At 35.1% G+C, this 23,051-nt stretch overlaps 1 protein-coding gene and 1 long non-coding RNA gene across 5 annotated transcripts in view; one reads left to right on the top strand and one right to left on the bottom strand.

Annotated features, from left to right (window-relative positions):
* The window catches only part of LOC133088075 (uncharacterized), a 252,236-nt gene extending 230,232 nt beyond the window's left edge, over positions 1-22,004 (top strand). The window contains exon 5 of one of the 2 annotated variants that reach the window (XR_009700487.1): positions 21,964-22,004. This is a non-coding gene — a long non-coding RNA (uncharacterized LOC133088075). The remainder of the gene's footprint in view (positions 1-21,963) is intronic. The other variant, XR_009700489.1, reaches the window with a different exon arrangement.
* NAB1 (NGFI-A binding protein 1) overlaps positions 1-23,051 on the bottom strand; it is a 43,589-nt gene that overhangs the window by 15,563 nt on the left and 4,975 nt on the right. For all 3 annotated transcript variants that reach the window (XM_061185844.1, XM_061185836.1, XM_061185853.1), the window contains 3 exons: positions 17,109-17,946; positions 6,435-6,568; positions 3,986-4,037 (listed from right to left, as the gene is read on the bottom strand). In XM_061185844.1, coding sequence (XP_061041827.1) covers positions 3,986-4,037; positions 6,435-6,568; positions 17,109-17,927 — 1,005 coding nt within the window. In that variant the 5' untranslated portion in view covers positions 17,928-17,946. The remainder of the gene's footprint in view (positions 1-3,985; positions 4,038-6,434; positions 6,569-17,108; positions 17,947-23,051) is intronic.

Genomic DNA, 23,051 nt, shown 5'->3' with positions numbered 1-23,051 from the left:
TTGTATTCCAGGTGGACAAGCTATTCATTTAGCCTCAGTAGGATATTCCCAAACCTCACGTACTGACATATAGGGCTAAAGAGGCTTTCCTTAGAGGCTGCATTCCAAATGACAGGCTACCCTAATAAGGCCTCCCGAAGTTAGCAGGCTTTTTCCTCTGTGACTATCTCATATATTCTAGGAACTATAAAGTTCAAAATCTCTATGTTTTTTAATGTCTTACATGCCCTGTAGGAAGGAGCACTATTCAAGGACAAGAGATTATCCTGAGTACTTCACAACATATATCCTGATATTAAACAACAACAACAACAACAACGACAATCAAATAAATAGTTAACTATCCTTAGGGCAGGAACAACCTACTATATAATAAGAGGAGAAAAATAAGACAAGGATTTTAAAATTTCATTCCACCCAACCCTTCACAAACATCAGGAAAATACATCATTTAGCAATAAGTAAACAACTACTGAGCTTGAACAAAGCACTAGTTTTTTTTAGTGTATACTTATGCACTGAAAACGGCATACAAGAAAACGTTTCTCTTTCTTTACACGTCTATTTTGAGTTATTTCTATTTCATCTACTGGACATTACATTTCTTTTTGTTTTCTGATCTTAAAAATGATCTTTTTAATTTTGTGTATTTTGTGTATTTTGCAAAGGATTACACATTACACTATATACATGTGCAGGTATAAAAATGATCTTTTTACGATTGAAAAAACTTAGCAACTTGGCATGTATGCTCATTGGTTGCTGTCAAGGATTTTGGAAAAATAAAGATGAAAAGGAAGAGAAAAAAGGACTCATTAATTTGAGCCTAGTAATTAGGAATCTTATACTGCTTTACAATGGGCTAAGCTTAAGTTTATTTTTATATTACTTTTTCTTAATAGAGAGTTAATAAGCTAAGAATCACAAAACAAATAATCAAATAAGACAAACAGTATGTTCAAAGAATTCTAAAATCTTTGTAGTTTTACTTATGACTGTCCTTTGTGTCAGCCACATATTCTGGACAGACTGGTCTCATTGTTCTCTAAACACACAGAGTATTTTCTTACCTCTGTGTCTTTGCCCATGCTAGTCTTTCTTTGCAACTCCCCTCCACCCTCCACCCCACATCCCTACCTTCTGAAATCCTACCCTTCTTTTAAAACCCAGCTCAGATGGTATCTCCTCAATAAAGCCTCCTCTAATCTCTCCTCATGCCAGAAATTCTCCTCCTCCCCAGCAGACACAGAGAAGGTAGACATAAATAAAGTACTAACACTTGGTGAAAAATCTTCTTAGTGGAGTAGTAACCCTATATGACCAATACTAACTACCTCAGTATCAGCTTCCACAACCAAATGAACAGCTCCAGTATCTCGAATTAGACTTAGAGTATACCACAAGAGAATTTAGACAGCATTTATGCCAATATTGTGTATTTTGCAAAGGATTACACATTACACTATATACATGTGTAGGTATACACACATGTATAACACACACATTTTGCAGATATTGATGCTCTGCAAAACACAATCTTTTTAAAAAACTAAGCAAAAACAAGACAAAATTAAAACAAACCAACAAAAGTAAACTACTGTCCTAAATTCAAAGCTAAAGTCGCTATTCATTTCTGGGAAACAAAATCAAGAGTTTAGTGTCTATAAGAACATTTATAGACACCTGGGGTTGATTAGTCACTTGTCTATTTAGGAAGGGTTAGAATTGTTATTCACAGAAAAAGGAAACACTGATTATCTTAATTCTAAATCTGCAACTGTTCAAATGGCTTTGTGATGTCTAGTAAAGTAACAAACTAATCATATAGAACTATAATTCAATTATCTCTAGTGGAATATAAAGGACTAGAAGGGTCACATCTAATGCTATAACCTAACATTGTGAGCTCCTAAAAAGAAACTCACAACACTGTAACTAGATACAAGAAACAATTTGTTTACATTTCAGATCAGGGCCATTGAGAGGGTCAGAAAGACTTATCAACACAGCCTAACAAGAAAACACTATAGCTCCAAGAGTCCATGAGATTCATTATTTCAAACTTCAGTGTTCACTAGTGACCTCTAAAGCTAGACAAACCAGGGCTTAAATGTGAGAACAGCTTGAGTCATGATGACATGGAGGGCCAATGGTGAGAAAGAGAGGCGGACGTAATTTCTAACCTAGTAGCTGCCTACCTTTCCTGGCCATTGGGTAGGTTTTGTACCTTCTTTCCTCTAAATCCTCCAATGGCACATGCCTTTTAGCAGTTTCTTTGTTTATCCAATTTCCCTTTCAGTGGTAGAGTCACTAACAGCTAAATCCACAGGGATACTCTCTTACTCATTATCTTGAGATGCAACAGGAGAAAACTATTTCACTAGTTAGCTCTTTCAATGGCCTTAGGTCATTTCAATAAATTTTTTGAGTGGTATCTGAGGCTAACCCATCTTAAACATTATTCCAGAGCTAACAGTGAGATAGATTACAAATATAAGCACAATTTTTAAAAAGGTGCTCGTTTTGGACAACATTTTTCTCTTCTTTGAGAACCACTGCTTGGGGCTAAAGCTTTCAGAAGTCAAAGATGTTTACCCATGGCCATTCATCATTTCACCTAACAGATTTTATTAAGTTCTATTAAGTGCAAGGCACTATTATAAACTAAGTAAAAGTAGTGGATAGACAGATAAGAGCTCTATTGTCATCTAATGGGGCAGACCAATAATAAATTAAAAATAAATATATAATAATTTCAGAAACTGGTAGGTGCTATGAAAACAAAACAAGCCAGGACAAAGAGCCTTAATGTGATATTGGGGTAACAGTGCCTCTTTAGAAAGGGAAGCAGGGAAGTCAGAGGAAACTCTCTGCTATGAGCTGAAGCCATGTGAAGATCTACAGAAAGATCTACAGAGGAGGAACAAACAGAGAGGGCCGAGGCACAAATGAGTTTGACGTGTTCCGGGAACAGAAAGTCAGTCAGTGGAGCTGGGTGGGACACAGTAAGAATGGGGAAGTGTGGTAGCAGATGAGGTTAGAGATGCAAGCCAGAGTCAGATCATGCAGGGTCTTAGATGTCTCAGGAAAAAGCGCAGATTTTATTCTAGACACAGTAGAAAGCCACTGGAAAGACTGAAGCAAGAAAAGGGATTTATGTTTTTAAAAGATTAACTCTGGCTTTGGTATAAATGAAAGATTATTACATACAAACAGATGCTACTAACAAATTACTAGTAAGAATAATTTGATCATGGAAATTTAGGGTAGTTAAACATAGCTTGTTTTCTTTAACTTGAAATTAAATAATGAATGGCTAAGAGTACTGACCTTCATCCCCCGCCCAAGAAAAAAAGGAAGGAGTTTCCTGACTTCAAATTTCTGCTCTGCTGCAGACTGGCCTTTAAAAAAGTATTCAATCCAAATTAAGGAGCAGTCATTCTGAAACCAGTTCTGAGAGCCCTAAGAAAAACACATTTTTCTTGCTCAACTCACCTTACGACTTGCAGGTCTAAAATCAGAAGGACTGCCTCAACCATGATCCCCTAAAAGAGGCTTTTAATTACAGTAAAGTCCCCATAACTTGCAGCTACTAAATTGTCACTTCTCTCAGATATTTAATATAAAGAAATTAAACCTTAGCTCCTCTCAGTCTATTTGATAAGATGACTAATGATGTAAATAAAATTATAAAAGGAATAGTTTAACCAGTAAAGAGTTTTAAATCTGTAAGAAACATCTATTTACAAATCAACCTTTGTTAAACTGACTGCACATCAAGCTCATCATTGTTGTTTCTTTCTAAGAACTTTCTGAGTATCTTAGTTCAAATTACTATAGATACTTCAAAGCAACCAAATTCTATATAATTTTTAAGATTCTACAATTCACATTTTCTCACTAGTTGATGGGACCATTCTTTTTTTTTAGTTTGAACTAGTAAGCAAACATTATTAGCATAAGAAAATATAATATATAATCATACCTCCACTTTAATTCTCTTCGGGGATAATTCATCTCTTTCTCCACATTTTGATCTGAGGGGAATGGGGGAGAGAGAAAAACTTGAGAAGGTAACAAATTTTTCTAAAGGCACCTCAATCTATAAGCTTCCACCAAAACATATAACCCTGGAGCCCTGCCACCAGAAATAAGACTTCATAATGAACATTAAAATAGTGAAAAAGAGACTTTTTATCATTTCTAAATTAACACTGGGGAAATAGGCAGACACAGTTATATTACACATTTTAAAATTATTGCACACTACCTAAGAATGTCTCACACAGAAAGTACTCAATAAGTATTAATGAGTACCACATAATGAAAAAGGAAAAAAATCAAGGAGGACTGTATTCCATGACACCCTTCATGGATCAGTATAATTTAGGATAAAATGAAAAAAAATGGCCATTTAAGACGAATGCTTAAGGCTACATGAGATTAAAATGCATTTTGTCTATCAGAACTATAAATGCATTTTCCCTTGACCTAGGGATCCCTCTGCTGGGAATCTCTCCCACAGAAGCACCTACATATACATGAAATATAACTGCCAATTAAACGATAGCAAGTCATAAATTTTAAGTTATACCTCAACTTGAAAGATGTTAAAATGTGGAAAAATACACCTCAGAATCAACAAAATATGATATGTATGATGTTATTTACTGTGGTATTACTTATAATGGCAAAAGACTAGAAACAACTCAAGTATCCATCAACAGGGGACTAGTTAAATGAATCATGGTATATCCACACAAGGCAGTATCATGCAGCTGTATAAAATAATGAGTAAGATGTATATGTACTAATATAGCAAGATCTCCAAGACATGTTAAACTAAAAGCAAAATACAGAATAATGTAGACACATGCTACTTATTGTTTTTTCAAAAAAAGGTATAAGTGAGAAAACTTATTTATATTTATTTACATGTGCATAAACAAACACTAGAAGGATGAAAAAGAAATTAATAAAAACTACCTACAATGAGAAGAGGAACAGAGTAAAAAGAGACAGAAATGAGAGTGCAACTTTTTTGCATTAGCTTTATACATAGTTTTGGCTTATAAATAATGTAAAAGTCTTATGTATTTTAAAATGATTTAACTTTAAAAATACATAAATGTAAATAAATACTACAAAAAATAACTAAAAGTTGTTGAAAGCAGTTGCCTCTGGGTCGTAGTATTCAGAAAGAAGGGGGATGGAGCAGGGGAACTGCTGAATTTCGTGATAAGCCTTGTGTACTATCTGACTTCATAAATCATGTACACATACTACTTTGATTAAAGAAAATTATTTAAGTAAAGCAGTCAGAAAGAAAATATTGTATAATACAGTGAAGAAAACAAAGTCACAAAAATCAGCTCTTGATCACTCAACTCAAAAAAAATCTTGTAAATAATCCTATAATACTGCTGTATATTCTTATCCTGTTCATTTATTTTGCATAATTTTACTTGTTCCCAGTTTGTAAGTATATGGGCTCTTGAGATAGGACAGACAACAAAGCTGCTACGAGTTGAGGAAAATAATGGTGATGACAGCAAGTACCTGTATCGGTGGTTTTCAAACTTGAATATACACAAGAATCATAGGAGATGCTTGTGAAAGTTTGGACTCTAAGGCTCCATCCCCCCAAAATGTGATTTATTAGAGCTGGAAAGGGTGCTCAGGATGTGTTTTTTTTTAACACACACTCAGTCATACTAATGCATCTCCTCAGAGAAGCAATGGCAAGCACAACCGATGGTGCACTGGAAATCAGGTCCATGTGGAACAAGTGAACAAAATCAAAATGGTCTGCTATCTATAGACAATGCTTAGGCTTCAAGTGAGGATAAGATGAAGAATAATAAGGTATGTTTACATTAAATTTTAAATCACCACTGCTTTTCAACATGGGGTTTTTTATTTCAAACACATGTTCCATATTGCCCTTGCTAGTAACCTAGTATTTTCCAATTTTCCTTTAAATACTGGGCAATGGAGTCTTTTTATCTACTCAGCTAATCTCATTAGATCGCAGACACCTTGCAAAAGGAAACACGTTGCTTCTGCAGAGAGTTCAACAAGTTCATGTAGTTGGTAGGGTATACAAATAGGTCTATAAATGATGACTAAATCCCATCATCACACTCAAAACCAAAGAAAGCATCTGTGTGAGAGAAGAATGTTGAGAACCACACCAAACCAATGCTATAGTCCTAGGGAACTATCTTTCAAAAGACAATAAAAGAGGATTAAACAAATCAATGAAAACCACTTCAGCAATAATGTTTTGAAAAGTCACTTCACTGTTTAATCTTATTGAACTATAATCACACTTCAACTTTTTCAGATACGCTTATATTCTATCAATGGATGGTGTTTCAAGCTCTACTTCTAACAAACAATGCAAAAATACTGCCAATTAGTTAAACACTTACTTGGTGGTTCTGTAAGTATATTTATAGGTGACTTCTCGAGAAATCTGCCTAGCCAGAGCAAAAAGTTCATCTCTTCTTGTCAGTAGAGCGTTATCCTTCACACAAAGCTGAGCAGCCGCCTCATTAACAGTGAGCTGCATGTTCAAAATAAAGTTTTAAAAATTATAAACATTTTTATTTCATCAATACAGAAAATGTTTCACTTAAGAATATAAGAAGTCACATCATTATATAATGAAATCATAATTTATGAAAATCAGGATAGCCTTTACTCCTAATTAGTCCTACTGCCTAATTTCAGAAGAAAATCAAGTTATCTACATCTCTCAGAACTCGAACTAATCAAAATAGTCATCTTGGTTTTATTTATTTATATGCTTTATTTATTTTTGTTTAAGTAGGAGAGTTTATAGAAAATAAGCAAAATAAAAAGTTTAAAAATGTTCTGCATCTTATTTTGCTTATGATAAACCAAGGGATATGATTATATGATATGCTGGTAATATTTCCTTAACTACAAGTGAGTATACATGGTCTGACAGACATTTTTTTTAATGTGAACTGACATGAAAATTCTTAGGAAGAAATAAAAAACGATTTTAGTTAAGTATTTATAAAATCACTTAGTAAAGGACTGCATTATCACAAATGAGGGTTATAATGGAAAATCAAGGTCTTGGAGTCACTAAATCTCTAAGATTCATCTAATTCTACTCTTTCATCTAAGTGTTAAATATTGCCAATATAGAGTTGCTAGTTGACCAAACACCTGTACTAAAATTTAAAATATCAAAGGTTATTCTAAACTGAAAATCTATAATTTGCTTAGTAGACTACAAAATGTTTTTCACATAATTTTGTCAACTTAAATAGATGTAAGGAACTGCCAAGAGGTATATCAGACTTTTTTAAAAAGCAAGAAACATACTCATTCCAGGCATGATTGACAGCAAACTGATGGGATTTGATGGCAGAGAGACCTAGGATGAGTCTTGCTCCATCACTTACCAGCTGTGTGATTATGGACATGTAAAAACTTCTCAGAGCCTCAATTTTCTCAGAGGCAAAATGGGATAATATCACTACCTCCAAGGACTGTAACAAGAAGTGAGAACACAGCTGGCACAAAGTTGTTGTTAGTGTTAGTTCTCGTTTTCCTTTGACAAGGAATCAGGCATTTACCTTTCTCCCTACCCAGGTATCCCACTTTATTCACAGTTTTTCTTATTTAAAAATTTTGAAAATACAGAGAAGCAAAAGAAAATGAATGCAACATGCAGTCCTTCCATCCAGAATGACTATTAATATTTTAATGCATATTATTCCAATATTTCTCTGTGTACATATATACGTGTGAATGTAGATGTGTAACTTCCTTTCCTTCACTTACGTATGCTGCATTTTTTACTTTTTCATATATTAAGGCAGAGACTTAGCTTGTTTACATCAGTATCTGGCATGGTTAGTAAGCTTAATAAACACTGATTGACTGATGAATTTAAATATCCTTTACAATGTAATTTTTGCTACCTAGACATATAATATTACATTGTAGAAAATAGCAATACATTATTTAAATCAACCTCACTCTGGACATTACCCTCATTTTTCATGTACTACAAAGAAAGCTGCAAAGAGCATTCTTAAATGTGCATCTTTACACACATATTCAGTTATTTACTTGGAATAAATTAGTACAAAGAGACTTCTTGGTCACAGAATATACTAAATTTTAAGAGATTTACATATTTCATCAAATTACTCTCCAAAAAAATTGTTTCAAATCTTAATGCTACCAACAATTATATGAAGAGTTCATTTCCCAGAATCTTGACCAACACTGGCTGTTATCTAAAAGCTTTACCAATCTGATGTATTTTCAATGATGTTTGGTTATAATTTGCATTTCTTTGGCTATAACACTGAAATTTTTATGTTTTTGACTTATTTTAAAATCTGCTTGCTCATGGTAGCTGCCTGTTTCTTCTATTGCACTATTTTGTTTCTTAGGGACTTGAGGAATTCGTTATGTATTAAGAGCATTAACTCGTCATTATATGTAGTGGTTTTGTTTTTTTATTTTTTCATAGTTTGTCATAAGCCCTATAGTTTTGTCTTGAGTGCTATGCACAGAAGCTCCCTTCTCACCCTAATACATATAAATGTTCTCCTATAATTTAGTCTAATGGTTTTATTTTTTCCACATATTTACTCCATCTAGAATGTGTTATGGTATACAGTATATGGTATGATATAGGTATCTAACATCCTCCTCCCCAGATTTCCAACTGTAGGTTACACTGGCTTATTCTCAAATACAGGCATACCTCATTTTATTGTGCTTCACTTTATTGCACTTTGCAGATACTAATTTTTTACAAATTGAAGGTCTGTGGCGACCCTGTGTTATCAGATGATGGTTAGCATTTTTTAGCAATAAAGTATTTTTTAATTAAGGTATGTACATTTTTTTTTAGACATAATGCTGCTGCACACAATACACTACAGTATAGTGTAAATATAAGTTTTATATGCACTGGGAAACCAAAAAAAATTTGTGTGTCTCACTTTATTGTGGTGGTTTGGAACCAAACCTGCAATATCACCAATATGCTTGTAATGTGGCTACTGGCAACAAGGTTACAATAAGCCCAGGCTTCTTATTTTAAACCCATAACTGAATATAAAAACATAATAGGAGGAATTTATTTTCAGCTTTCTCCCCTCCTCCTAAAGAATCCTCAGTAGATCAATTTCTTCCCTAAGTGCTTTTGACAGGCACAATGTTACAGGAGTTAAAAGTAAAATATACTTCAAAGAATAATTTCCTAAATAAATTAACTTCAATTTCAGCTTAGCAGTAGCTACAATGACCTTGAAAGATCCTTCTCAAGTTGCTTTTTATGTAGCTGGTTCTTTTTTGTACTCATAAATCTAAATTAGTATGGAGAAATTCTGATTGTCAGTAAGATATTTTAATTGACAACATTCAGAGGTACCAGCTCATTCACAACCGCAGAAAATAAAACAATATTCTAGTATTCCTTCCATCATCCTACCAGAAACCAAGAAAAAAAAAACATAACACAATCTTTGTTATTGAATTCAGGCTCCAACAGACCGAAAAACTATACTGAACTCTCCAGGACCTCAGAGAGCCTTCTGGTAGAAAAACTGAGGCTGGAGAAATAACTATAGCTCACCCCAAGTTGTAACATGAAGCTGATTCATCAAGCTTTCCCCTCGAAAATGTATTTTCTGTATCTTCTCGATTTCATGCTCCCAGTTGCTAATAATTAAATCAATAACTATTATGATATATTTTAAATAGAAAAATGATACAAATACTCCAAAACCAGTAGTCATTCACTGCAGCACCAAGCTAGCTTTTTAAAAGTTCTAAGTTTCTAATTTTGTTAAAAGTATAAAATAAGATATTCTCCCTCATTGGTTTACTTACTTCCTCCACTTCCTCTTTTCATGGCTAAAAATACCAAAATTCCATTCATATCTTCATGTAAAATATTTCTTAAAGTTAGCTTTCTATTATTTTTAACTAAATTTTAAAACTTTCTCTACTGGTAGTTATAATCTTTAACAATCAAATGATTGTGACTTTCCATTAAGTTTCAAGTAAGTGTTAGCATAAAAATACTACATGAATGCTGTGTGATAGGGAGGCTCTAAAGGCAATCAAGACTTTCATTTCTAGCACAGGGAGGGCTAGGTACCATGACCGGCTCCTCTCACATTTCTCACAGGAAAAATGTTGGCTAAAATAGAAGGAAAAAATATCTTAAATGCATCAATAAGCCAGCAAGACAGTAAGAACGATTCAGGCCAAAATGAATGAAGACAGTATCTCAAAGGAGTAAGTTGAGGACAGTTGCTAAACCAGATGAACTTCAATCTTTACACCCTCTTTGGGCTGGTGAGTGTGGGAAGAGAATAACAGGAAAAGCCGAGTATCCATCAAAGGTGAGGCTGAGGAGTCTATGAAAAACAATACGAAAGTACTACAGCCTGATGCAAGACAGAATTAGAAATATGCCCATACCCCACAGGACAATGCAAAGAGAATTACCTGTCTTTAACCTTGTTACTAAATGGGAGAGAACAGAAGATACTCTCCTGAGATTTCATAACCCCAAATCAGCTCTTCACATGGATTTTCAGCCCTAATTCACACTAAACAGCCTGAGAATTAATTTTCATAGGGTCCCAGAGTTGTTATGTGCAGAGTACAGGTGCCTCGTAGAAGCAAAAGCCTCTAGGAGAATCCATTTTCTTCCTAGGCCTCAAAACATTTCCACAGTTCCAAGAAATATGAGTTCATAGACAGAAATCATAAAACATCCAAAGAAACAAGGAACCAAAAGTAAAAACCAGCAGAAACAACAGACAGCAGAAACAGACCCTCAAAGACTTCATTTAAAGAAATAAAAGGAGTTGAAAATATGACTAAAGAGTAATATAGTAAAAATGACTAAGAAAAATTGAGAAGTCAGAAGGAGAGAAGAAATTGGGGCACGGTAAAACAGAAGATTTCAAAAGCAGACAACAGTCAGATAACCACTGGCTTCTAAACACAACAATGAAAGCTGAAGGCCAAGGAAATGATATCTTCAATTACTAACAGAAAATAACTGATAATATAGAATTTGATACCCAGAATAAGTAGCAATTAAGAATGAGGGCAAAATAAAGATATTTTCCAATGGGGTGAGGAAGGACAGAGTTTGCTATCAGTAGGCCTTCATTAAGAAAATTCTACATAATGCACTTCAGGCTAAAGGACACTAATTCCAGATGGTAAATATGAGATATAAAGAGGAGGAAGGGAAGAAATACAAAATAAAATAAAGGAAATAAATTCAAAACATCAGTCATTATAATAAATGTAAATGGACCAAATGTTGCAGTTAAAAGACAAGGAATGTAAGAGAGAATTTTTTAAAAATCCAATTATTGGTATTTACAAGAGATGTATCTAAAACATGGATTCAGAAAGACTAAAAGTAAAAGGATGGAAAAAAGAAGTAACAAGAAATTACTAACAAGAAGAAAGCATATGTATTTATATTAGTATCAAACAAAAAAGTTTTTTAAAACAAAATGCATTATTAAAGATTAATAAGGTTGCTGCATAATAGAGAAATAGACAACTCCACAATCAGGGTAGGTGATTTTAACACACAACTCTTAGCTACTGATAGAGCAAGCAGACCAAAAAAAAAAAAAAAGTCTATCGAAGGTTTGAAAAACAGAGTTAATAAGCTTGTTAAAACAGACATATACAGAACACTCTACCAACAACTGCAGAAGCACATTAAAAACACTGACCACATACTGGGCCATAACTCATATCTCAACAAATTTTAAAGGGCTGGCATCATACAAACAATGTTCTCTGACCACAATGTAATTCAGTTAGAAATCACTGGGAAAAAGAATAAAGGAAAATCCCCCTCATATTAGGAAATGAAAAAAACTTCTTAATAACTCATGGATCAGAAAAGAAATCATAAATACAAAGAGAAATAATCAGAATTAAAAAATAATAAAATAACCACATATCAAAACTTTGGGAATAATGCTAATTCAATACATAGTGAGAATTTATGGCCTTCACTCCTTACATGAGAAAAGAACAGCTGAACATTAATGAACTCAGGACGAAATATGAGTTAGAACAATAAACTGTAAGAAAGTAGATGTAAACACAAACACAGCACAACTAAAAATATCAATTAAGCCAAAAGTGCTTCCTCAAAAAGAAGTTGGAAAGCTTTGCTGTAAAAGGTCAGATAGTAAATATTTTAGGCTTTATAGGCCAGTCTGTGTTACAACTACCCAATGCTACATCATAGCTCAAAAGTAGCCACAGATAATACATAAACAAATAGGCATGGCTGTATTCCAATAAAAGTTTATGTGCAAGATCAGGAAGTGGGCTAGATTTTGCTCACAGGCTCTAGTTTGCAGATCCCTGAAAAGATTAATATAGTTGACAAACCTCTGGCAAGACTGATCAGGGAAAAAGAGACAAATGTACAAACAATATTAGGTCTTAAAAACGATAAATGACTTTATGCCAATATGTTTGAAAACTTAGATGAAATGGACAAATTCTCAGAAAAATGTGACTTATCAAAAGTGACTCAAGAAGAAAGACTACCCTAATAGTGCTATAATCCACTTTTTTAAATGATCAATAGGAAATGTCCAACATTTCTTTTCAAGTATTAGATGTTGAAATTGATACACTCAAGCTGAGAGTTCGGAATTCAGCATCATAACTCACTAGTAATATGTTCAGGTCTAAGAGGTTCCCGGATTTGGCATTCCCCCTCTCTCAGAACTAAGACTGTTGGGCTTCTCTGAAACACTCAGCCTTGCCTTCTCAACACTACAGTGGTAACTGACCTAAACTTGGCATCACCATGTATTCTATGGGCCTAGGTCCTTATGTTAGTAACCCGCTTAGCACTCCAGTTCCTGTAGCATTTCCACTAGGTCTACAACTTACCCACTAACTCCACATTCTCCTCTTCTTCCCCTTCCTATCTTTGAGTTCCAGAGCTCTTCGGCTGGAAGTTGCTATCTGCTGACAAATATTCTATTGATATAATGCTGACTTGTCTATGTGCTTTTATTTCTGAATATTACAAGCCCCTACATTCTCCACGGCCTTGCTATTCTCAACTTTCAGTTTCTCTCTCTTTATCCATTCATTGCTCTAAGATTTGATGCATACTGCTTACCTAGTTTACCATATACTCTGCCAACACACCTTTGGACAGATGGAACTCTGCCTGCCTGGACTTCCTTCTAGTACTGCTTCTGGGTTTGTCCCTTAGCACCTGTCCCACACCAATAACTAGTGTGGTTCTAGGCCTCAGCCCCTCACACCATCTTCATGGTCTGACTCCTATGACCAGGCCATACCTAGCCATGTCCTAAGACCATCACTGATTCTCTAGCTTAAAAACAGTGTGTATAACAATGATTCATTCTACAATTCTTTACTGTAAAATGTAAAGAATTATACAATATATTTACAATGTATACTTGGAAACAAGTATAAAAATGCATATAGAATAAGAATTTTATATGCTTGTGAGTTGAAAAAATTTTTTCAGGTATAGGTAACTTCCTGATTTTCATCTGCTCGTGACCTACTTATATGTCTTGAAAGAGAGTGTTCAGTGTTTATATGAAGAAAAATCTCAGAAATACTACCAAAAGTGAATTAAGAATAAGTCACATATTTCCTTATTTAGAAATTGAGGACAAATTAGTAACATTCTTTAATCTTAGGAATTTAGAAAAACTCAAAAATCTTTCTCTCATTGTAAATAGTCAAATGAAAAAATGTGAAGCTATCACAAGTGTACCTAAAAGATACACTTCACAGTACCTTCTTTCTTTTAATTCCCTCAGGATTTTGTGATTTCCACCAAACTCTTGAATGGTTACTAGTTTGAAGAAAGTGTCCTGATTCATAAACTTCTATCCTAAACTATATTATTAGACCAGACTCACATACTTGAGTTACAAATAATAAGTGGTCTAAGTTAAGCTTCACAAGCCACACTTTCCAAAACCCCCAACCCCACATCTCAGCCACTGGCATTCATTTTGACTGTTCCCTTATTTTGGGAAACCCACAATGGTCTCATTACTTAAATACCACCTGTGCCTATTTATCCAAAGAAGCAAAGAGCCCCTTAGCAAAAGCGAAGTGTGAAATAGTTCATTTTGGATTTTTTTAAAGTAGGTTAGGATTTTTTAAGTGAGGTTGACAGGCTTTATTAAAGTCATCTCTTTAACATACTTTTGCTTTAATAAAAAGACAGGCCCTTGACTGTGTTTCATCTGCTCTGTTTTAAAAATTATATGAAAACTGGATTATAGCATGAACCTAAAACTGCCAACATGTTTTGCCCTTTGTTTCCTATTACTGACGACCTTATAGTAGATTTCTCTATTAGTTCATAGGTAATGAAAGTGTCAAAGTGTATACGAATTATAATGCTACCTGTATTTCCTAGATCTACTCACAAGTTCTTGTGAGTCCATTATTGTATGGCAACAATATATAACAATTACAAAAGGACATGCCCAAAATAGATCAAATCACAGAATCCCCTGTGACTAATTTTGCTAACCACTTCTCCGATATTAAGCACCAGTATCCATTCATATCTAAAATAATTCATTTTAAAATATCAGATGGTGAAGTTGCTGAAGACAAGATTAATATACAAAAATGGCCAGTGATAGTAATTTTAAAAAGCAGGAAAAAATTTCATTTATGATTATACACCTTTATATCTTACATACTTGTATATATAAGCAAAATAAATATATGTTTATGATACAGACATTTAACATACATATATAATACACAGTATTTGACCTAACAAGAAATGTGCAAAACCTATGAATAAAGAACTAAGAAATTACTGAGGAATATAAAAGAGCTAAGTAAACACATATACTATATTACTGTATGGGAGTTTTCATTATTGTAAATATATCATTTTTTTCCAAATTAATCTATACCTTTAAGGCATTTCTAATCAAAACACCAACAGAAATTTTGGAGAAATTTGACAAATGCATTAAAAATTTCATTTGGAAGGAGAAATGTGTAAGATTACCTAAAAAAACAGAGGCTGCAGAACAGTACTATAGAAGGGGCACTTGCCTTTCCGTATATTAAAACACATTATTTAGCTACAGTAATTAAAGTAAGTCTATACTGGTGAAGGAATAGAGAATTAGACAAATGAAATCACACAGGACAAGATCAATGAATATTACTATATAAAATTAAACTTCCACACGGCAACCAGTCTGAAAGGTCAAAGGACAAATGATAATCTGGAAAAATGTTTACAACATAAGACAAAAGGTTAATATCCTTAAAATATAAAAAGTTCTTACCAATATTTTAAAGGTTAGACAAAACAACCAAACAACTCCAACATTAAAACAAAGGATATGAATATAAAATTGGATGTCTGTTAAACATAAGAAAAGATACTCATCCTCACTAAGGAAAGTTAATTTGAGCAATGATAATTTTTTCATCTCTTAGACTGACAAAGATTAAAAATGATAAATGCAAGAGAGTGGAAAAATGGACACTTGCATACAACGATAGTGAAAATGCACATTGCTGCAGCTTTTTTAGAAGGCAATTTAGCAGTATCTACTAAAATATTAAATCTACTTATTCTTTGATCCCATAAGTTTACATGTTGGGACTCTATTCTATAGGAAAACATGCACAAGTCTGTAAAGATATATATGTGTAATGTTCATGTCCTACCATATATAAAATTTAAAAAATGGAAACAACTTAAGTCACATCAAAAAGTGAATGGCTAAGATAAATAACAGCACATTCATATTGTGAAATATAATATAACCCATAAATGAATAAGGTACTTTGAGTATATTGTTAACTTTAAAAAAAAAGAATTTGGAGGAAGAGTGTACAAAATATGATCCCACATTTGTATATGTAAAGAAAAGAATCTGTTTACAGATTCAATTACTTCACATCCTTTTGTAATGATTGAATACTTTTTCAATAAATATATAATATTTTTTGTGTTAAAGTATAAGTCTGGGGGGGAAAGATCTAATGTTTCTACCGTGATATACTGCATTCAACTGAACATTTTTTTCAAGGAGAGTTTCTCTTTTTTCTAACGGATAAATGGCTATAAATTTTAGCTATGAAATCGTTTTTTAACTTTTGAAATGCATTTATTTTTCAAGCATTTATTGGGTACATTAGATTCTGAGGATATAAAAATGAATGAGACATTATCTCTGCCTTGAAGAATCCCAAAGTATACTGTGAGGGATAGACCAGTATATATATAAGTATGATAAAGTGTTGAAGTTACTGTGACAGAAGTGTATATTATACAGGGATAAAAATGGAAAGGAAAGGTCACTTGGGGGAAAACATATCAAAAAAGACTTAAGCTTATGCTTGAGTCTTAAGGTCTTAAAGATGCTTGAGTCTTAAATATGATGTGTTGGCCGGATAGACAAGAAAAAGGGAGTAAATGAGAAAGACATACGTATATGCATTCTTCTGCTTAAGCAAAGTATTTCTGGATAGAGTGCTACAAAAATAAAATGAGAATTTTTAATGCCAAATGTCAAACCAAAACAATATTCAAAGCTATAATAATTCTTCTAACATTCATCTAAAATAATTTTGTTTTCTATGCTAGCTGAAAATCACTTTAAGTTGTGGTTATTGTTTACAATTTTTTTTTTTCTAAAAAAAGTCTACAAAAATGATTTTTGTTCTACTTAAAATCTCATTTTATTTCTTAATTAAAAGACAAACTGCCTTGTACATGCAAAGACTTTATGCTTTCACTGCTTAAATTCTGATATTTTTCTAAAAGTCACCCTACACTGTAGTTCCAAAGCTCAACATGTTTGAATTCAACACAAAAATACCCTAACACACACAATAAATATGGTCTATTTTCACTAAAGAGTTACATTTTGCTAAACCTAAATGTCTTTAATACTGCTTTCAGGTAATGTATCTCCTTAGCTGCAAACTATTACCAAATTAATCTCTAAGAGACACAACACACCACATATGCACAAAGAAAAATGTGGGCTTTTTACCTCATGAAGCGTGAGATGTTTCCCATCCTTTCTCTTGGAGTCAAATCTGCCATATATTGCACTATATTTTCGAATTTCCTCCTCTTTGTGTGGATCATCATCACTCATCTCAAAGATGTGACCAATCATTTTGGCCAACTTCTTGTTGGTTTTTAGCAGCTCTTTCACTTCGTTCAAGTCACTTTTCGGCAGCGTGGGGGCCATTCGTTCCACACACTCGGCTACAGAGAGCGTGGCAGCAGCATCCAGCGCCTCGCTACTTTCTTTTGGGGAAGCTGGAGAGCCAAGGTCAGCTGGGGAGAGGCTGTGCTCACTCTCGGTGGCATGGTGGCCTTGCCAGAGTCGGGACTCACTGATACTCTGCAGCGCTAAGCTCCCCACCACGTCTGATTTCCCCTGTCCCAAGCTCTGCACACAGGTGGTGGCAGCACACTTGGGGATTTTTAAATGAGGTTCCCGGGCACTGCTGTTCCTTTCATAACTGCTGCAGGATATTCCCAGCCAGGTTGGTGATCCCTCTGGTAATTTATAGATGGGTATGCTACTGACAGGCAGGGACGTCAGCGGCTGATTGAAAAGGCCAGGGTTTGTAACCCAGTCTCTCAAAGCCTTCTGTAGCCTCCTAACATGAAGGGGCTTGCTAGCCATGCCCACGAGTGCCATGATTTCCAAGAATTCCTCTTCTCCAGCTTCACAGAGTTGCTGGACATCATCACCACCTTGTTGGATAAAGGCATCAAAGTAAGAAAGCAGATTGGCTTTTTGTAATATTCTGTACAGCTGCAACTCCCCCAGGGTCCTGGGTAGGGCCGCGGCCATTACTGTGGATGGGCTTAACCTGCAAAAAGAAGAGGAAATACTCATCACACTTGCTCCAAACTTCTTAAGCCTATTTGTTAGACACTATAGGATTTAAGAGTTCAGTATGGGAAGAATAAAAAACAAGGAGCATTTGCATAGCAACTGACCGTTAAGGAAGCATTCTCTCTATGCATAAGTTATCTTATTTTACTCTCCTATCAACCTTAATGGTCAATATTCAGTAATAGTTTCCATTTTAAAGAAAAAAATATAAAGACTCAAAGAAGATAAATAATTTGCCTGAGATCTCACAACTAGCTAAGCAGAAGTCTAGGGACTCAAACCAAGGCTCACAGGGCTCTATATCCCATATTTTTGACTATTCACTTTGCTGCTTCCATGGTGTGGACACAGAGGCAAAGTGAAGGATAATCAAATTCAGAAGGGGGTAAGAAGTATACTATGCTACCATGCGCTGAATACTTATGTTGTGTCACACTGTATGACAAACACTTTATATTATGTCTAATCCTCACAACACCCCTGTGAGATAGGTATAGTTAATTCCCATTTTATAAAAAAAAAAGTAGCAAGATTAGTCTGGCAGGCAGAGGATGAGAGAATTCAGCATGAACTGCAGTTGATAAGATAGAAGGTGGTATATTTAGGAACTGAGAAAAAAAGAGGCAGGAAAAATTCAGACAAGACTTGGTGATCACTTAGGTATAAGTGATGAAAGGAGAGGAAATGTCTAGAACTGCAACAGGCATTGGGGATACAGAAAATCAGGGATGATGGAATTCCCTTTCAAACACATGGCACTTGAACATGGCACAAGGTAGAATGCTTAAGTAGAACTGTCCTGTGTGCAAAATAACAGACTGGAGCCTAAGTGTGTCTCAGGGTTAGAGACAGAGGATGAAGCCAAGGAGGGTGGGAGATCCCTACAAAGAAGCAGCAGAGAGCCTAAGACAGAGACAAGGAACTAACACTTTTAGAGCTCAAGCGAGGCAGAGAAGTCTGCCTTTAAAGAGACAGAACAAGACCCAGCAAAGCACTTCTTGACCTCTTAGCAGCCTTTAAAAGTTATTCACAGTTGCCTGGAGACCTTCCACAGACAAAGAGGAGTTGGCCAAGTACTTCCACTTAAGAGAAACAAACTTGTAATCAATGGACCCTTAGGATTAAAAGGACCCTATAGCCCTCTAAGGGCAAAAATTATAGTAGGCCAAAAGAATACATACACCAAAGGAAAGTGAAAGTTCCACTCTCAACTCGGAAAGTAAGGAGCAATTGTTAACTGGGAGATAAGACAAGCAGAGGAATATTAGGAACACCCCTGAAGGCCAGATAACCAAATTTGGGACTTCTGCTTTATGCCATCAACCAGAATTCTACCCAAAATTCCAGTTTCAGTCATCCCATCCAAGGAGAATGCATTTCCCTACCACCCTAAGGACTGACTCCTGGGAAGCCCCCATCTCCTGGAACCTCTGTGTCATCCACAATCTGCTCTAATCAATTACTGACCTCCTCAAATTTTATGGTTCTTTATTTTATAAGGGTATTGCCAGGTGACCTGATGACTTCCCAAGATACATAAAAAAAGATTGAATCTGAGCCCACTAAACGTCTGCTGATAGCCAGGAAATCATGTGGGGTGCTTCTGAAAAAATATAATTTCCTAGGTCCTTGGGTTGCATCTCAGGAGACTCTCATGATTTGGCAAATTTGGCAAACTACACTAGAAGAGCCCTATTTAGTACACTCTCTGGGCACCACGAACTCCTACAGGTTTTGAGACCACTGTCATGTTCATGCCACCTCAGTTCTCCGGAAAAAACATTCCTGCATCTTCTGAATCACCCAAAGGAGGATCTACTTTGTCCTCCCACTCCAGGGGAGGCTTTTTGGGGAGAGAATCTATCATCCAGCTGGACACTAACCCACAAAAACAAGCTCTTGGGAGTTACAGACACAAGTTAAAGTCTGTATTGAACAACATTATACCAAATGGAAGGGTTTCTAGAAAGTGTCTGAGGTAGAGGAAAGGAAACCTACTTTCCCTTCATACACCTAATGCAATAGTTCCACAGGCTTTCAACTCAAGAGTATACACACAAAAAAATATCTATACACACATATATATATGTATGCACATACACCCACAAAATCATTTTTATAAGAGGGCTGTAACCTTGCAAGATTTATGGTGTCATTAATGATCTCACCATATATACTCCCCCAAATTATGGAATAAAGTAAAAATGACATGAGAAAATCTAGAACAGAGTTCTTGAATCTTTTTATGAGCAATAAGAGAACAAAGAATATATGATGGACAAATGTAAAAGAGAAACTTAAGGAGAACTAAAAACCCAAACTTAGGTTTTATTCTTCTGAGATAAGGCAATGATTTTAGAAAATATTAATTTTCAACTTTTATCCTTTCTCATCTTTACCCAGAAAGAAAGGAAACCCCCTAGTTCCTAAGAGAAAGCCCTTATGCTCCGGTAAGAAAGTAGTTATGATTATAATATCCCCATAAGGACTGACAGGACCCAGTGTACATTTCCAAAGTCAAGACACCAGATGAAAGATAAATAAGTGAACTATTTAGACTCCCAGGAGGCTTTCTAAAGGCCCACACTTACTGCTGGGAAAGGAGTTTTCTCCCTAAGCTTTTTGCTTTAAGAGAATGTTTCAGTTTCCTACAAAGCCTGTTGGGATAATTTAAACAACCACCACTTCATACATTAACTTGATTTGATTTAAAAGAAAATTTTTATGAGATTTTCTGTTTTTACAAACTCTGTATCTATTCGTGCTTCGACATGCAGGTCAAATAAATCAAAAGAAAACTGCATCTCTCCAATCTGAAGTAAACATAAAAGGATCCTAACACAACGCTATATAATATAGGAAGCTGCGAGTAGAGTAAATCTACTCAGCTGCAAACTCCAGTTACCTGGCCTGTTCAAGAGATGCTGGAACAACCATGCTGAGTGTGACCTTTTTATAAATTCCACAATTAAGAGAAATCAGTTACCCATTTTTTAACTGCATTCAAAAGCTAAACCAAGGGCCTATATACAGCAAACCTCCACTTGCACCAGCTTAAATGTTCCTCAGCCTGGTCAGTTCCAGAGGAAGAGGAATTAAACAATGGACTCATTTAAGGCCATTTGTTGTTGTTTGTTATTCAATGATCTATTTTAAATGGTAATGATTTGTTCCTGAACCTTTTAAAAACAAACTCACTTTGGCTCCTTATGGGGTAGGATCAGTCATCTGCCAGATTTAAACTATGCTAAGTGAAATAAGGAGCTGGTTTGGCTCAGAAAACTTGACTGGTCAACTCCAGCTTTGTCCTCGAACCACAACACAGCACTTAATATGAATATGGGAAACAAAACTTCTCTGACTTTCTCCAAGCTGGGACGTGGGGATTTAGAGTAAGGCAGAGTCTTTAATGGTCACAAGGGAAAAGAAGAATCATTCCTTCAAACCTGCCTCAATCTGTTCCAAGAAGCTTCAGCCTGCCTTCTGTCCTGACTCCTCGATCAAAACTCTCAGAGTAACTCCTGAGTGATCACCAGCTTTTCTCTTTAACCTCTCTGCAGCTTGACATCACTCCTTGAAACGTTCTTCACCTGACTTTTTGCTATATTATGTTGCCTTCCCTTACTCTAATTCTAAGTGCAGGAATTCTCCAAAGTTTTATATTAGACCCCATTTCTACTGTCTTTCCATATTCTCCCATGATGATCTCGTCCACTCCCAGGCTTCAATATCACCTATAGCAGACTGACCTCCAAACTGCTATCTGTAGCTTGGACCAGTGGTTCGTGGAGTTCCTGCAAAGTGTTCTCAAATCCAAACATACACCAAGCACTGGCTCACACATATACATCTACTTTGCAAATAAAAGTAAATAAATACTTTGTGATTTAATACAAACTCATTTAAAAGTGTAACTGAATTCACAGTTGTTGCCATTATATCAACAAACACTAAGCAAAATTAATGAGTACCTGCTTTTTTTTTTTTTTAGTTTAAAAAGTGATCTTCATACCTGAAAAGTTTGAGAACCCAAACTGTTTTTCTGATAATTCAGCATTTCAACTACCATGTGGAGATTGTCAAACATCTCAAATTTGGTAAGTCCCAAAGCAAGTATGTTATCTCATTTTCCTCCCTTCTTCCAGATTCCCGAATCTACTCTTCCCAACGCTCATTTCTTTTAGTTGCACCACTACTCTTCCAGTTTCCTGGATTAATAAAAGTAGAGATTCCTTTTTTTTCCCCCTAATTTTTATTGAGGTATAGTTGATGTACAATATTATATAAGTTTCAGGTGTACAACATAATGATTCACAATTTTTAAAGGTCATATTCCATTTATAGTTATAAAATATTGGCTATATTTCCTGTGCTGTACAATATATCCTTGTAGCTTATTTATTTTATACATAGTAGTTTGTACCTCTTAATCCCCTTCCCCCTCCCCACTGGTAATCACTTGTTTGTTTTATATCTGTGAGTCTCTTTTTTGTCATATTCACTAGTTTTATTTTTTAGATTCCACATATAAGTGATATTATACAGTATTTTTCTCTGACTTATTTCACTTAGCAAAATACCCTCCAATTCCATCCATGTTGTTGCAAATAGCAGAATTTCATTCTTTTTTATGGCTGAGTAATATTCCATTGCATGTATATACCATATCTTCTTTATCCGTTCATGTTTTTGTTTTCCTCTTCCTTCCTCCAATCTACATGTCCTTAGGCCACATCACCACCCTTTTTCTTTCTCTGCCTCAAAAGCACCTAATTCTAATTTTCCCCTTGCTTCTTGCCCCAACTTTGAAAACAGCTACCTCACCTTCAATACATCCCATACTGCAATGCCAACTTTATCTTCCTAAAGTACAGGTGTGGCTCTTTACTCACCTATGCAAATCTCCCCACTTCATGGAGGAAAAAATCCAAACTACTCATATAGGCATCCCAGACCTGTCCAGCCTCCTCTGTGGTCCTTAACCTGTCCCTATGCTCGTGCCAAACACTGGACTTTCCTCAAATGGTTCTTCACAGAGAAACTGTTAAGAATCAGGATACAGACGAGTAAGCACACACT

This window comes from Eubalaena glacialis, chromosome 1 (genome assembly GCF_028564815.1).
Source record: "Eubalaena glacialis isolate mEubGla1 chromosome 1, mEubGla1.1.hap2.+ XY, whole genome shotgun sequence".
NCBI classification, from domain to species: Eukaryota; Metazoa; Chordata; class Mammalia; order Artiodactyla; family Balaenidae; genus Eubalaena; species Eubalaena glacialis.
The sequence above is the reverse complement of the archived record's forward strand: the minus strand, read 5'-3'. Positions and strand labels throughout refer to the sequence as shown.